Source organism: Rhinolophus sinicus, linkage group LG12 (genome assembly GCF_036562045.2).
Source record: "Rhinolophus sinicus isolate RSC01 linkage group LG12, ASM3656204v1, whole genome shotgun sequence".
NCBI classification, from domain to species: Eukaryota; Metazoa; Chordata; class Mammalia; order Chiroptera; family Rhinolophidae; genus Rhinolophus; species Rhinolophus sinicus.
Window position 1 is genome coordinate 46,157,281 of NC_133761.1, and position 17,834 is coordinate 46,175,114.

The 17,834-nt window shown below is 39.1% G+C and overlaps 1 protein-coding gene across 5 annotated transcripts in view; it reads left to right on the forward strand.

Moving 5' to 3' along the window:
- TBCE (tubulin folding cofactor E) overlaps window positions 1-17,834 on the forward strand; it is a 62,593-nt gene that overhangs the window by 26,200 nt on the left and 18,559 nt on the right. For 4 of the 5 annotated variants that reach the window (XM_074316721.1, XM_019746979.2, XM_074316718.1 and 1 more), the window contains exons 3-4: window positions 9,050-9,134; window positions 16,662-16,847. In XM_074316721.1, the coding sequence (XP_074172822.1) occupies window positions 9,050-9,134; window positions 16,662-16,847 (271 nt within the window). Of the gene's footprint in view, window positions 1-9,049; window positions 9,135-16,661; window positions 16,848-17,834 lie in introns of those variants that run through there. The other variant, XM_074316720.1, reaches the window with a different exon arrangement.

Sequence of the window (17,834 nt, forward strand, 5' to 3'; positions counted from 1 at the left end):
TTATGCAGCTTGGGAGTAGGGGTGGAGGAGTTCCAGGAAAGCGAGTGAAGTCTGTTTCTTTAGTCACAGATGATGCTTTTTCATATCAGACCCCAGGGTGTCAGCAGCTGGTCACAGCTACTTGGAGACAATTCTTTCCTTCTGTGAAATAAACTCACAAATTCTCCTGGAGACCCTGAAATTATCTCCTCCTACTTGGCAAAGCGACATCACATCAGCAACTTCTGACTACATTTATGAGAACTAAAGGAGTTGAGCAAGAAGAGCAATTAACATGCGAACACAGGCCTTATTAAAAATTAAATTACTTAATTCTAGCTGCCAAAAGTACTAGGGGCCTTAAAATCACAAGGGCTACACTAGGACTTAACCTCTGTTCACACCTTTAGTTCCTGCCCCAACCTCCAGAGCACACTTTTAGCTCGAAGTCCGAAGTCCGCTGGAGTTCCGCTGGTTTTTTGATGGTCCCTTAACAGGTCATGGACTCTCAAACTGTGCCTTGTCTCACATATTTTCCCTTCAAGGTTTCCCATATGTTCCTACTTCTGTATGTCTTTCCATACACCACCGCCAACAATAGTCACTGTCTTTTTATCTGTGCTTTCTTAACACCTGTTGTTTTATTACAACATTTATTTTTTAAAACATTTTTTTTATTCTTTATATAATGACTTAATTTACACATCTATCCTTGTTAGAAAACTTGAAGATGTTTTGGAGCAAGGAACCGTCTTATTTACTTTTCTAGCCTATTAATTTTTGCTCTTTATTATTCTACTTTCTGTAGGTCTAGTTTGCTTGTTTTTCTCACCTTCACATTTTGAGACATTATTTTCAATCTTCATCTAACATGTACATCTAAGTTTCTCTCAAAATGCAACTCTTACCTGCATTCTCCAAATTTTGATGTATGTAAGTACTTTCATTATTGTGTTCAAAATATTTTCTAACTTACATTCTGCTTTCTTTTTTGATGCAAGGTAATTAGAATGGTATTGCTTAATTTCTGAACATTTAAGGATTTTTCTAATGAACTTTTTGTTATTAACTTTCAGAGAACCTACTCTGTCATTTCAGTCTTTTAAATTTATTTTTTGTTGTAAAATATACATGACGTACAATTTACATTTTTTACATTTTTTTCAATGTATATAATTTTTTCCACTCTGTATCTTGCCTCTACTTTTCTTTTTTTTTTTTTTTAGTTGGGGAATATTAGGGAACAGTATGTTTTTTCCAAGATGTCAAGTCGTTTTTTAGTCTAGTTGAGGGGGGCACAGCTTGGTCCAAGTCAAGTCATTGTTTTCAATCTAGTTGTGGAGGGCGCAGCTCACTGGTCCATGTGGGATTCGAACCAGTGACATTGGTGTTATGAGCACCTCCTTCTAACCATTGAGCCAACTGGTTGCCCATCGGCAGCTCAGCTCCAAGCTTAAGCCGTTGTCTCTCACTAGCCCAGGTGGCAATCAAACTGGCAACCTTGGTATTATAAGCACTGAGCTCCAACCACTGAGCCAACCAATCACCCACTGGCGGCTAATCTCCAAGCTCAAGCTGTTGTTTTCAATCTAGTTGTGGAGGGTACAATTCACTGGCCCATGTGGGAATCGAACTGGCAACGTTGTTAAGAGTTCACACTCTAACCAACTGAGCCATCTAGCCATCCCACGTTTTTTACATTTTTAAGTGTACAATTCACTGGCATTAAGTATCGTGTTTTCCCAAAAATAAGACCTAGCTGGGCCATTGTCTCTAATGCGTCTTTTGGAGCAAAAATTAGTATAAGACCCGGTTTTATATAATATAATATAATATAATGTAGTATAATGTAATATAATACCGGGTCTTATTTTAATTTTTGCTCCAAAAGATGCATTAGAGCTGATGGTGCTGCTAGGTCTTATTTTTGGGGAAACAGGGTACATTCATTTTGTGTGCTACCATCACCATCATCTCCAGAACATTTATCTTCCCAAACTGAAACTCCATACTCATTAAATAATAGTTTCCTGTTCTCCCCCAGCCCCTGGTACCCACCATTCTACTTTCTGTCTCTGGATTTGATTCCTCTAAGTAACTCACATTAAGTGAAATCATACAGTATTTTGTTCCCATTGAACAACTCCCATCTCCCTGCCCCTCGCCCTGGCACCCACCATTCTACTGTCTATGAATTTGAATCCTCTATGGACCTCAGATATGTGGAATCATATAGTAATTATCCTTTTGTGACCAGCTAATTTCACTGAGCATGGTGTCCTCAAGGTTCGTCCATGTTGTTGCATGGGTCAGAATGTCCTTCCTTTTTAAGGCTATGTTTATACCACATCAAAAAGAATAATATACTTAGGAATTGCCCAAGGAAGTGAAAGATTTGTACAATGAAAACTACAAAATCCTGCTGAAAGAAATGAAAGAAGACACGAATAAAGGGAAAGACATCCCATGTTCATGGATTGGAAGAGTAATACTGTTAAAATGTCCGTACCACCCAAAGCAATGTATAGGTTCAGTGCAATCCCTATTAAAATCCCAAAGGTGGTTTTGCAGACTCTCTTTTAATCCAAAACACTCAGTCCATTATAGTTTCACTTAATTGCTGATGTAATGGTTTTATATCTACCATCTTAATATTTGCTTACTGTTTGTCTTGCCGATGCTGTGTTCTTTTTTCCTTCTTTTTTTTAACCTTCATTGGTTTATTTTTTCTGTTAATTTGGTAGTTATATATTTTTCATTATTTAGTGGTTACTCTAGAGATGAAAATGTGCATCTTTGACTTAAGTAACTTTAACCTCTTCCTGAACTTATGCAAAGACCCTAGAACACTTGGATACTTACTTAATTTCACTTACCCACTTCCTAACTCATATGATGGATGTTTTAATCTATGTGTATTTTAAACCCAAGGAGTTGATATTATTACTTTATAGTATCAATACTAATTTATATTTCCCCATATATTTACCTTTTTGTTGCCCTTCTTTGCCCTCTGTATCCTTGGATTTCCAGCTGGGATAATTTTCTTTTTCCTTGAAGGTCACCCCTATCAATTTTTGTTTACTGAAATTGCCTTTATGTTGCCTTCATTTAAAAATTCTTTTTTTAAATTTTGGTTACATATATAAAACATAAAATTTATCATTTTGGCCATTTTTTTCATTAAAATTTTTAAATTGTACAATATATGTAAAACATGACATAAAATTTACTATTTTAACCTTTTTAAAATAGACTTTTATTTTTTTAGTGTCGTCCTAGAGTCACAGGAAAATTGAATGGACGTACAGAGATTTCCCATGTACCCCCTACCCGCACACAGGCACAGCCTCCCCCATTATCAACATCCTCACCAGAGTGGGACGTTTGTTACAATAGATGGACCTACATTGTTATGTCATTACCCATTAAACTTCACAGTTTACATTAGATGACACCAAAAGCAAAGGCAACAAAAACAAAAATGAACAAGTAAGACTAGATCAAACTAAAAAGCTTTTCACAGCAAAGAAACTGTCAACAAAATGAAAAGGCAGCCAACTGAATGAGAGAAAATACAATTGACCCTAAACAACAACACGGGTTTGAACTGCGTGGGTTCACTTATATGCGGATTTCTTTTCAATAAATACTGTAAATGTCTTTCCTTTTCCTTATGATTTTCTTAACATTTTCTGTCCTCTAGATTTCTGTTATTGTAAGAATGTAGTACATGATACATGTAACATGCAAAATATGTGTTAATCGACAGTTTATGTCATCAGTAAGGCTTTTGGTCAACAGTAGGCTATTAGATCAATTTCTGGGGAGTCGAAAGTTGTGTATAGCTTTTCAATTGCATGGGGGGGGGGTTGGCACCCCAAACCCCTCCATTATTCAAAGGTCAACTGTATTTGCAAAAGATGTATCTGCTAAGGGGTTAATATCCAAAATATATAAAGAACTCAATAGCAAAAAAAACCCCCAAACAATCTGATTAAAAAATGGGCAGAGGATCTGAATACACATTTTCCCAAAGAGGACATAACCGTAAATATGGCCAAGAGGCACATGAAAAGATGCTCAACATCACTCATCATCGGAAATGCAAGTCCCACCAACATGAGATGTCACCGCACACCTGTTAGAATGGCTGTTGTCAAAAAGACAAGAGATAAATGCTGGTGAGGATATGGAGAAAAGGGAACCCTTGTGCACTGTTGGTGGGACTGTAAATTGGAACAGTCACTATGGAAACCAGTATGAAGGTTCCTCAAAAAATTAAAAATAGAACTACCAGATGATCCAGCAATTCCACTTCTGGGTATATACCCAAAGGAAATGAAAATAGGATATGTGCACTCCTATGTTCATTGCAGTCTTATTTACAGTAGCCAAGATATGGAAACAACCTAAGTGTCATTTGATGGCTGAATGGGTATAACAGAGTTTATTCTTCGTGTTGTCTGTTCTATGAATTTGGACAAATTTATAATGACATGTATTATACAGAGTAGGTTCACTCTCTTAAAAATTCTGTGTGCTTTCTAGTCATCTCTCCTTACCCCCTAACCATTTTAACATTTTTAGGTATTTAATTTGGTAAAATATACATGATGTAAAATTCACCATCTTAACCATTTTAAGTATGCAGTTAAATAGTGACTACTCTAAATACCACATATAAGTAGAATCACACAGCATTTGTCCTTTTGTGATGACTTATTTCACTTAGCAGAGTGCCTTCAAGTTTGTCCATGTAGCTAGCATGTGTCAGGGCTTCATTCCTTTTTATGGATGAACACTGATCTATTGTCCGTATATATCACATTTTGTTTATTCATCTGTTGATGGACATTTGGGTTAGATCTACCTTTTGGCTCTTGTGAATAATGCTGGAGTGAACATTGGCCTACAGGTATCTGTTTTAAGTCCTATTTTAATGCTTTTGCTTATAGATCTACAAGTAGAATTGCTGGGCATATGATAATTCTATATTTAGTTTTTTTGAGGAATCACCAAAATGTTTTCCACAGTGGCAATACCATTTTACATTCCCACCAGTGATATATGAGGGTTCCGATTTCTCCATATCCTTGCCAAACACTTGTTACTTTCCATTGTTTTGATTATGGCCATCCTATTAAGTGTGAAGTGCTCTCGTTGTGGTTTTGATTTGCGTGTACCAAATGATTAATGATGTTAAGCATCTTTTCATGTGCTTATTGGCCATTTGTATATTTGGAAATGTATATGCTAGTCCTTTGTTTATTTTTCGGTTGGGTTTTTTTTGTTAAGTTTCAGGAGTTTGTTACATATTCTAGATAGTAAGCTCTTATCAGATTTGTGATTTGCAAATATTTTCTCCCATTCTGTAGGTTGTTTTTTCACATTCTTGATACTGTCCTCTTATGTACAAAAGTGTTTTATGAAGTCTAGTTTACCTGTTTTTTCTTTTGTTGCTGTGCTTTTGGTGTCAAATCGAAGAATCCATTGCCAAATCCATGGTCATGAAGATTTACCACTTAAGTTTTCTTCTAAGAGTGCTATGGTTTTAACACATATTTAGGTTATTGATCTATGTTGAATTAATTTTTATATATGATGTGAGGTAGGGGTCTAAGTTCATTCTTTTGCAGGTGAATATCTAGTTTTCACAACACCATTTGTTGGAGAGGCTGTCCTTTCCACATTGAGTGGACCTGACACCTTTGTCCAAAATCAATCCACTATGTATGTGTTTATTTCTGGACTCTCCTATCTGTTCCTTTGGTCTATGTGTGTGTATCATTTGCCAGTATCACACTGGTTTTGATTATAGTAGCTTTGTAGTAAGTTTTGAAATTGGAAAGTGTGAATCCTTTGACTTTGTTCTTTTTCAGCATTGTCTTGGCTGTTCAAGGCCCCTTGCTTGCCTTCATTTTTTTTGAAGGGTATTTTCTCCAGTTATGGTGTTCCATATCACCAGTTATTTTCTTTGAATATTTTGAAGATACCATTCTAGCTTTTACTGCTTTGATGGAGAATTCAGCTATCACTGTTCTGGTTGTTCCCTTTTGGAGCTAATCTGTTTCCTATCCCATAGCCCGAGCTATTTTAAGATTTTTCTCTGTCTTTGATGTGTGGCAATTTTACTATGATGTGCCTGGGTGTGATTTTCTTTTCATTTCTAATGTTTGTTGTTCTTAGAGCTTCTTAAATCTGGCTTGATGGCTTTCTTTAGTTTTGTAATATTCTCGGTCATTATTTCTTCAGAGATTGCTTCTTCTACAATCTCTCTACCTTTTTTTTTGGGACTCCAGTTATGTGTATGTGTCTATACACACACACACACACACACACACACATGTACACAGAATGAAGCACAGTGTCAAGTGATGCAAAACACAGACTAGAGTATTTTTTCTGATTTTTTTTCATTATGTATGATCTATTGTAAAATTATCTGCTGGATTATCATTTGAATGATTGAATTTTTCAGTTCCGGAATTTCCATTTAGGGCTTTTTAAAAAAATAGCTTTTAAGTTTTCTGCAGAAATTCTCAAGCTCATCTTTTATTTTCCTGAAAATATTAAACATCATTAAAATTCCATTATTTCAGATGCCTGATGGATCTCTTTCTGTTGGCTGTTGTTTTTCTTGGTTTTCAGTCATATTGTCTTGTCTTTTTCTATGCTTGGTTATTTTTGTTTCAGTGCCAGATATTGAGTATGAAGAATTATAATTTGAGGTTTGTAATAGTGTCACCTTCCTCCAGAAAGGACTGAAATATACTCTGGCAGATGGTAAGGGTTAGAAGCAATCCCAGATCACTTTAAATAAATCTGGGAATGAGAGTATTTGTAGTTGGCCTTCAGTCCTTACAAGGGCTAGTCTGTTTAGAGTGGGTTCCTCCTTACTCTTAGGATGAAGACATTTTGAGCCCCAGTACAAAACCTAGAGAGTTTCTCAGCAATCTCTGTCTTCCTTGGGAGGCTGTGATTTTCAGTATTGGTCTTCTAGCCCCTCAAATCTGTTCAAAGCTTGGTGTAGCTTTTTAGCTTCTCAGCCTCTTCTACCAGAATCAGTAGATCCTTGAGGGGTAAAAGTTGCTCTACCTGCTTAGTTCAATTCTTTGGGTTTCGCTCTTCTCCCAGATGCAGGCATACCTCGGACATATTGGGGTTTGGTTCCAGACCACCGCCATAAAGCAAATAGCATAATAAAGTGAGTCACACACGGATCTTTTAGTTTCCTGGTGCATGTAGAAGTTATGTTGCACTGTACTGTATAGTCTATTAAGTGTGTTGTAGTGTATGTTAAAAAAAGAACGTATGTACCTTAATTAGAAAAGACTTTATTGCTAAAAAATGGTAACTATTATCTGAGCCTTCACCAAGTCCTAATCTTTCTGCTGGTGGAGGGTCTTACCTGGATGTTGATGGCTGCTGACTGATCAGGGTAGTGGCCGTGGCAATTTCTTAAAATACAACAATGAATTTTGCCGTATCGATTGACTCTTCCTTTCATGAACAGTTTCTCCGTAGCATGTGATGCTGTTTGATAGCATTTTACCCACAGTAGGACTTCTTTCAAAGTTGGGGGCAATCCTCTCAAACCCTGCCTCTCCTTTATCAACTAAGTTTATGTGATATTCTCAATCCCTTGTTGTCACTTCAACAGTCTTTACTGCATCTTCACCAGTAGATTGCATCTCAGGAAACCACTTCCTTTGCTCATCCGTAAGAGGCATCTCCTCATCCATGAAAGTTTTATCATGAGATGCAGCAATTCAGTCACATCTTCAGGCTCCACTTCTCGTTCTAGTTCTCCTGCTGTTTCCACCACATCTGCACTGACTTCCTCCACTGAAGTTGTGAACCCCACAAAGTCATCCATGAGGCTTGGAATCCACGTCTTCCAAATTCCTGGGAATGTTGACATTTTGACCTCTTCCCATGAATCATGAATGTTCTTAATGGCATCTAGAATGAGGAACCCTTTCCAGAACACTTTCAATTTGCTCGACGTAGGGTTGCTGCAAACCTTCAATTTGTAAAATACACAGTATCTGTGAAGTACAGTAAAGCAAAGTGCAGTAGAACGAGGTGTGCCTGTCTCCGTTTGAGCCCCTGCTGTCAGTTCTGTTGGGTATAAACCAGAAGTGGAATTCCTGGATCATATGGTAACTCTGTGTTTATCTTTTTGAGGAAACATCATACTGTTTTCATAGTGGCTGTGCCATTTTACATTCCCACCAGCAGTGCACAGGAGTTCCCATTTCTCCACGTCCTTGCCAATGCTGGTTATTTTGTTTTTTTGACATTAGCCATTCTAAGAGGTGTCAAGTGATTTTTAAAAAATAGTTGATCTAGCTTTTCTAGTTCTCAGCAGAAGGGCGGATCAAGAAGTGAAACTCTGTCTTTATTTTTGCACCTAGCACAGTCCTGTATAAATAATGGGTACTGAATAAATAGGTAGGAAGGAGGAGAGACGGTAAAGAAAATGCTCTGAAAACTCAGGCGATGTGCAAATATAAGATATGAGGTGTAGATAGCATAGAATAAGGGGTAAGTCTTGGCTTCTGGAGTTCAACTGACCTGGATTTGAAGAAGTGTGACTTTCGGCAAGTTATTTTTCCTATATTAAACAGACTATTTACTTATACCTAGAGTTTTATTTTATGAAAAGCAGATTACTAGACTACAACTCAAAAACGTGTATTTGTCCAGGAGCTGGTAAAAAGAGGACAATAAGAGTACCTCCTTTACAAAGATGAATTGTCTGTTGTAAGGAGAATGAGATAATGCAAAGAAAAGTTTTTGGCATTTAGTGGGTGCTCAGTAAATTTTAGCCATTGTTGTTTTCTGCAGTTGTGATTTTTGTTGGCTTTCTGAACCAAACATGCTATTGCACTTGCTGACTGAAGTCCCAAGTCCAAGGTTAACATGTCCTTTCCCAAAGACATTTCTTCCTCCTCCAGTGGTGTCTGTGTGGCAGGTTTTCATTGCAAACTGTATTTGCTTGCAGAAAAATAGAGCATTACCTCTTTCAAAACTTACTGCTCATTTGGTTTTCTTGTTCTGCTAGGACTCTGGTTAGGAGTAGAATGGGACAATCCCGAGAGAGGAAAGCATGATGGAAGCCACGAAGGGACTGTGTATTTTAAATGCAGGTAATTTTTCATTATGAATTGGCATGGTTACTTAGGATGATATTTAATAGTTGAATAAAGGGGGATAGAGAACAAGAAATGTTTTGCTCTTGGGGTATTTATACAATATGGTGTATTCTAAAAAAAATTCTATTTGTAGAGAGAGTTTTTTCCATGTTTTAAAAATTGACTCCTACAAGTGGGATTGCTTTCTTTATCCTTTTCTGTGTTTTTGTTTTCTTGTATTAGATGACTGTAAACATTGCTCCTTGATTCCTTAACAATTTACAATTTAATGCGTACTAGAAAAGGGAAATAGACTAGATTTCCAATAAGAAACAGTTTATTAAGGAAAACACAGAACATCCAAATAGTAGAATGCTAGGCCACTGTTAAAAAAACTTCTCATCATGAAAGAATTAACATATTGCATACATATTGATATTTTTAACTGCTTGATTTTTGAGAAACTCCATGAAGCTCTGAAAAGGATGGTGGGGGAATTTTAGGCAGAGTCTGTCTTTTAAATTGTTGTTGTTTGTTTTCCTTAGGTTTTAGTTTCTCAAAAGGATTTCTTAATATTAAGTTTATTTTCTTTAATTGTGGTTCAGTGAACAAAATCCAGGCCTGGAAATGAAGACTCCTCTAATTCTGCTTTTAATAACTTTATGACCTTGGACAAGACTTAATTGAGTAACCTCTAAAATGAAGGTCAAAATTAAATAACAAAATGTGTTTCCTAGCCCACCCCTCTGTAATTTTAGAAAGTCAGGGAAGAGGAAGAATCACCTCGTTCCCTGGAGGCCAGCAGTGATGGCAGACATGGGATGGGGCCAGCTCAGAACCTGTCCAGAGTTCATGGAGGAGGAAGGTGTGGAAAAAGAAATTTCTTAGCCTGTGTGTTGATCCTTTACCTACCTGGACTGGCCCATGATCTCACAAAACCTTCAGTGAAGGTCCTTTTTCTGTGGAGCCTGTCCCAGCACACTTCCCTCTACTAAAAGCTTGCCCAAATCGTCCAGGATTACACGGTGCTTAATGGTCTCTGGATATGGTGATATTTTCAGCCGTAATTACTCTGAGTAGAAAAAACGAAGACTTGCTTCAGTGATGGCAGATCCAGTATTTGCCCTGAAGTGTTGGTGGGAGGCTAAGGTCAGCGGCATCCACTCTGTGTTTGGGTTCCGCCCCCTGCAATAAGTATGTCCTTACTTCGTTCTGTCTTCCAGTATAGCCATGCCTGAGCATTTACGTCTTGAAATACATTTCTTACTATAATTATTTTTGTTTCATTGAAATGGGACTTTTGTTGACTTGAAAATCCTGTATGGGTAGGTAATGTTATCTGTGAACCCCATTTCAGGATATTTCGGGGGCAGTATAAAAGAGAGCATTGAGTCCGGTGGAGAGCCACTGGTCTAGATGACAGGAATTACCTCATCCTTTAAGGTTGTTAATGCTCATATTGGTGTTAACTAGAACATGACTTTAACTAGTACAGTTTATACCACTATCTTAGACTCTCTAGATCAGACAAAACAGATTTACACCACGTGTATTTTGTTATTTAGCTAAGTCAGATCTCTTACTAATCTCATACACACTTCTTCCCTTGTAAGAAAATTCCTTGGAGTCTTTTTTTCATGTGTCAAATTTTACTTGGAAAGGCATAATAACAAGATACGTATTTTAGCACAGTAAACATTTTCTTTGTGTTTAGAAGCTATTTTCATGAAGCCAAAGCAATTTAAAGTCAGGACATACATGTTCTCATCATGGGCTTGTGAAATAGGTAAATGGCAAAATGGTGGTGTATCCAATTTAAATAAGAAAAATATGAATCAGAGGGGTCACATTATAGCCAAACATGGACCCCCATCTCTTCAGAAGCGCGTGTTAGTATCAACTGGCCGATAGCGTGTTAGATGTATAATAATCAGTGTGGTTGGCTGTGCGCTTTGGCATATCAACCTTATGGAAGTTAGTTTGCCTCATACCTTGTAAAAGATACAGGATGTACCAAGCGGGATGTTGGGTGAGCTCAACTTCCTGGGTCTGCCCGGTTCAGGGTGGTCGGAGTACTCTCTGCTGCTCAGGGTGAGTTCCTGCTCTCAGGAGGAAACTTGAGAACAGAATGTGGTTTTCAGGGCCCTGCTCGTGGCATATGTTCGTCCCAGCGTATTTTCTCCCCAGCCAGCTCAGATCACATGAGAGTCCAGTTCAGAATAGAAAAACATTTGCAAGGGCCTAACCTCTGCTTTAACAATGACCTTAAAGAAGAAGGATGGGCTTTAACCTGGAGAATAAACATTTTTACAGTTAGCTTGCAGTGTTTCCACATTTTATCCCATTTGTTACGTACTCTAATTATGTGCAGTGATTGTAACAGGTATTATTACTATCTTTCATTGATGGCCAAATGTAGTAATGGGTTAGAATACAACATGAAAAACGACTTGAGCTGAAATCCTGGTTGTGGGCTTCTCCATGATAGGTCTCTAAACATGGGGTAGATTTTTTTTTTCTTGAATCAATGTGACTTGTCAGAATGGGCCTAGGAGTGGACCAAGTTTATAATTGAAGGCAATACTGAGTTTTGATTAGAGGTTAGTGAAAATGATTTTCCTCATCTATTTCAGTTAGCTCTTGATGCATGACCAACCACCCCAAAACTTGGGGCTTAAAACAACCATTTCTTGGCTGGTGATTCTGTGTGTCAGGGATGTGGGCAGGGCTTAGTGGAGACGCTTGTCTGTCCCGAGGATCTACGAAGGCCTGGCAGAATGGGGGCTTGGTATTGGTTGTTGTCTGGGGGGACCTTGAGTCTCCTCTAAATGGGTTCAGTCTCTCTCTTCACACGGCCTTTCACCATGTCTAGCATGAGCTTCTCACACAGCGTCTGGTTTCCAAGAGGGTGGAGATGGAGACTGCAGGCCTCTTAATTCTCAGGCTTCACTCTGTCGGTAGAAGCACACCACCGGATGCGTGCACACCCAAGAGGAGGGGAGGAGACTCAACCCTTTGATGGGATAAGTGGCTGAGTCACGTTGCCAAAGGGCGTGAGAGTCACCTGTGAAAATCCTCAACCACAGTTCCTCTTCCCTCCCCACGCAGAACTCCCTGCGCCCCTTCGAGGGTCTCACCCTTTATCTGGCGTTGGCTGGAAGTTCCGGGTGTTGCCGCCTGAATTCCTCCAGATGCCTGCGAGGCTCCCCAGGTGCAGACGCGTGGCAGCCACCCCTTGCACTGGAGACCTGCGGAGTCGGGCGCCCCCCTCACACCTGCCTACACTGGTGAAAGGACACAATGGCTGCGGAAGACAGTCCTGTTTGGAGAGGACGAGGAGGGCGCGCAGCAGCCCCTGATGCCTGCGCTTTCCAACCCTGCCTGGCACGTGACTCAGAGGCACGAGTGTTCCCGGCCTAGGGCCCATTTCTGCTTCCTAAAGCGCCTTCCCAGTGAACCCCAGCGTCCTAGACAATCCTGTTCCAGCTGTGATTTTTGTAACAGGAAAGCACCTGTGTCATTCTTGGCACTCAGGGTCTCAGAAATGTTGAGTTGTGTAACGCTGCAGGCGCGGCTCCCAAAAGCACTGAAAATGGTGGTGTTTAATATAGTACATCTGTTTTCCTTGTGCACGAACTAGAGATGAAAAACTCAGATGTTAATGATATTCCTGAAGTTTTTGCTCCCAGTTTTTAAAATGATAACCTTTAACCTCTTTTATGATAATCTCTTGTTTTGCCCGTTCACATTTCTTACTCTGTGTTTGGAAGCGGTTAAGATTTGGTTGTCTCTACCAGGCAGGTTTGGTCTGCACAAATCCAGACATCAGATTCTACAGTGGGGATGCTAAGACCCTGGTCTTCCTTTCACCCAGGCAGGACAGTTTGTCCTTTGAGCCCCCAATCAGCATGTGGCAGAGGGTGTCCTCGGCCTTTCCCCAAACTCAGCAGTGTCGTGTTCATGGAGGCGAAACTACTAGGCCTAGATGGTTAGGTGGACACACCACACCTTGTTTCATGTGGCAGCTTTTTCTTCGGAGGGGTCAGCGTGTTAGATTAGCACTGGAGACGGTGGCCAGTAATTCTGGTTCTGGTTCAGGTGTGTGGCTCCTCCCATCAAGAGGTCTCGGAGGCTGTTCCCCTTTCCCGGACTCTAGATGGCCTGTGACAAGTGGCAGAAGTGGTGTTTTGTTAGTTCTGAGACTAGGCTTTGAGAGGCCGTGCAGTTTCTGTTTTCACTCTCCTGGAAGCCCATCACTGCGTAAATCTAAACACCCTGCTGGGAAGAGGCCCAGCCGCCCCAGCTGCTCCAGCCACCCTCGCCCAGTGGACGGGAACCTGGCTGGTCCGGCCTCAGGCAGCTCCCAGCTGAGAGCAGTCACATGGTGACTCGAGTGAGCACCACATGAAACAGAAGGACGGCTTAGCCAAGCTCACCCACAGAAGTGTGAGGAATAAATCATTGGTTTGAGCTGCTACACTTTGGGTAGCAGTAGACACCTGGAACAAATAACTTTATGCCTGAGGCTGTGTGTGAATTTACCTTGCAAATGTTTATAACCATATTTTCTCTTAGCAAAATTGTACTTAAGTCAGATGACGAAATTATGTTATCACTGATGGTGACAAGATACCGCAGGAGCCCATCTGCACGGTTTGGGCGCTGCTGCTTAAATTTAGAGAGTGTGGCATCTGGGTGAATCCCAGCATTTCAAAATCTGTGGGTTTATTTTTAATAGTATATTAGGTACAATAACTCCGTATTTTATGCCAGGCATTATAGTGATGGTTTATATGTTATTATGATTTAGTTAATCCTTATAAATAACCTCATTTGATAGGGCTTTATAGATGAGGAAACTGAGGCTGAGAATGTGAACTCAGTTGCCTGAGGTCACACGGCTCATAAGTTCTGGAGCCAGGAACTGACCCCAGGTTTGCCGGACTCGGACGCACTTGTTGACCCCATCCCCACCTCACTCCCCCCTCCCATTTTAGGAACACGTATGTTAACTAGGATTTTAATTTAAGCCATGTGTTTCATTTACCAAAATAAGCCATCAATTGTCTTTAAGCCAAGACAGAAATGTGGGAAAGGATGGCACACTAGCAGCTGGAAATCCAAGATTTTTGGTCTTGTAATAGTAGACACAGTATTCCCAAATGACACAGGGATGGATTAGATCAACATTTCTTAAAGTGGGACAGGGGGCCCACCTACATCAGAATTCCCTGAGCATTGTTTTAAATAAGCAGATTCCTGGGCCACAGCCCCCGACCCAGTCAGTTAGCTTTGCAGGTGACTTTCCGCTTTTTAGGTTAAGTTTGAGAAGCCCTAGACTAGAGAATCTCTTATGTAGATCCCTTTGAACTCCTAAAAGTTATGCTAACTACAGAGGGTGCCAAAAAAAATGTATACACGTTTTAAGAAAGGAAAAAAACTTATTAAAATTGTAATATTCAATATGCACCAATAACAAAAGATGGATACAAGTCATGTGTATACATTTTTTTGGCACCCCCGGTATATTTAATCTCTTTAGCTGAGTGATATAATTGTGTTTGTTAAAACAAATCTGTTCTATTTACAGTATGAGCCTGTCCTAGGGTTAAAATGTAATATTTTCTAGGCAGCTTCTGGTAGTCGGTCATCCTCTGAAGTCACAACAGACTCAGAACTTGATTTTGCTGCAACAGAGAATTTAATGTCCCGCATCATCAATTTCCCCTCTCCACTGGGTTATTTTCATCAACATACAAGTTTGTTACTTTGTCCCATCTTAAAACATTTCCTTTCTTTCCCCAGCTCACTCTCTGGGGCTCACCTCATCAGGCTGTGGGCCCCAGATGCTCTGACCTGGGTTACCTTACCCATCAAAGCCCATTGCTCAGTTCAGCGACCAGCTTCCTTCAGCTGTCACCTTCAGGCTTTCGTAGCACTGGACACTTGTCCACTGTCTTCTCTGGCTTCCAGGACACCACACATTCTGGGATTCTCATGACCTCTGGGTACTTCTTACCTGCTTTGTTTCTAACTTTTGGGGATCACACGTTCCTTTCACAGTCTGGTAATGTCTTCCCACTTCCCAGATAAACGTGTATTTGTTTATGTTGGCAAAATTTATCGTTAATATTAGTTTTCATCCTTTTTAATTATGTCGACGTCTAGGAAGGTTTGATTCCTTTAAGAGTTAAAGGTTGTAAGCCGAATAGTGTTTCTGATACAATTTTTAGAAATTCATGTATTTCATCTTTATTCTCTACAGTGATCAAATGATAATGTTAACATTTTTAACTGTTTTATAGGGCACACTTAGATTTCCCTGAAAATGAAGTATCATTGCCGTGATGTACTGCTGAGTGCTGAAATTAATGGGTCTAAAGACCTATTATCAGTCTCTTGGAAAGCCTGACAGTGGTTGTTATGTACAGCAGTATTATGAATATTTCTATTAAGTCCTGCTAGAGATTAGTAAAATTGCTATAAGACTTGAATATAAATTGTGGCAAAATATCTTGTATTTCTGTAGAATTGGTCCCACTTGCTCTATTTTAGCCCCATATTTTAGCTTTTAAAATGGATTTAGTTCAAGTTTAAGTTCTCATTTGAAAGATTTTGTACAGAATCCTTCTACCCACAAATGCTTTCATTTCTTTGTATCCTTATCCAGTCTTTCTCTCTCTGTAAGTAGGAGTCCTCTGTGCTTGTATCATGTAATTTGGTTCAATTTTTAGAAATCGTAACATTTTGTGAGTAATTTTATTAAGTATTATAGCTAGAATTTTTTAATGACTATCTATCTGGTGTACTTAATAGTTCCTATTCATCTGAGCATATTTATGGGTTCCAGAGTTCCTAAATTACAAATAAATGCTATTGTGCAGAATCTTTGTAAATACAGTTTACAATTATAAGTATAAAATACAGTTTTGTTTTTTATTTTTAAATTACTGCCTGCTGACAAATTCCCAGGAGTATGATTATACAATAAAAAATAAACCTAACCTGCAATCTTGAAGGTGTTAGGATTTTTCTTTATTTTTTTGTGTTCTGTTGAAAATAGTTTAATTATTTGAATTTGCATTTCTTAATCATTAGCAAGGTAAAATTTTCTCCCATGCATCTAATACTTCCATTTACTCTTACGTAAATTATCTGTTTCATATTTTTTGTCTATTTAATCTATTGGGATTTTACATGCTTGCAGAAGCTCATGACCCTTTATGATCAATCATATCAGTTATACTTTTTTTATAGTATATTATTTTCCCTTTTATGCTGACTTTGGTTTTTTCAGCATATGGAAAATTTTTGAAAGCCTTCAGAATACTGTATTTATTGCCATTCTTGGTGAATATTTTTTCTCTTTCTAAAATTGTATAATTGCTTTTATATGCTAATATATTTGTAAACAAATTTGTAATTGCAGATGCTTTGCATTTGTGGCAGAGTGACAGTTTCTAAAGGATTTTTGCACTTGTCATCTTATTTAAATGACCCCATGGATAATGTTTTCTGTGTTCCATTTTTCTCCTTTTCCAGGCACCCAACAGGAGGATCCTTTGTTCGTCCAAACAAAGTAAATTTTGGAGTAGACTTTCTTACTGCAATTAAGAAGCGCTATGTATTAGAAGATGGACCAGAGGAAGCTGGAAAAGAGCAGATTGTTACCATTGGAAATAAACCTGTAGAAACGATTGGTTTTGACTCTATTATCAAACAGCAAAGGTAAGTGGAATTGATCATGGGACATAGAGCTGACTTACACAGTTCCATCAAGGTTCAGGATTAAGCTCACTTGACTATATTGCTGCTCAGAACTTTCTCTCAAACTGGTTTGTCCTTTCTGCACAAGCAGCAAATGCAAATCGGAGGAATCTGAGAAGAGTCTAAGGGAAATTAAAATCCTTATTTTAGTTCAGGGTTGTTGGACTTTTCTAGATTGGAATTAAAACATTGATTTGCCCATCATTAATATTTATACCATACTATCTTGTATTGACTGATTATTAAGTAACTAAGGTTGACATTTTGGTCCTTTTCTATTTCCTGGTGACACTTCTAGCTGGTTGAAGTCAGAAATGGAAACACAAGTCTAAATTGGTACCTGTGCCATGTAACATGCTGGTGCCACCTCGTGCACTGTAGTTCCCATCGCGCTTTTGACACATGCGGGAAGCCTGGGTCCCATCCCAGACCTACTGAATCAGAATACCCTGGGCTCTTGCTTTTAAGAAGTACCCCAAATTATTATGTAACTGTCTGAGGGGCTCGAAACAATGCATTTTACAACTGCTAAGTCGGAATGGCCTCTGTTCTCTGAAACTGTACATTGACTCCTTGTAGAGAGGCCCCCGTTCGTTCAGGTGAACTTTCTGAACCAGAGTGAATGGAAGCTGATGTCCACACGCAAGCAGCCACGGAACAGCCGTTATGCAGTTTAGTGGTGGTAGTGGATTGGCCTTGACCCGGATGAGACGCCCGCGTAGTGACCCCTGCTGGCCACTATGGAGAGTAGATTTGCAGCCTCAGCGCAGGCCTGCAGTCTTTGCTTTCAGTCTCTAAAAGAATTAAACTGGTTTTTGTTCAAAGTAAATTTCTTTGCTATCTTTTCGTTGCTATTGTTGTTGTTACGATTTAACATAATGCAGAATTTAAAGTGCACGTGGGACAGTGTTGAAGAATAATTTCTTGAAAGCTCTGCTTTGTAGCATA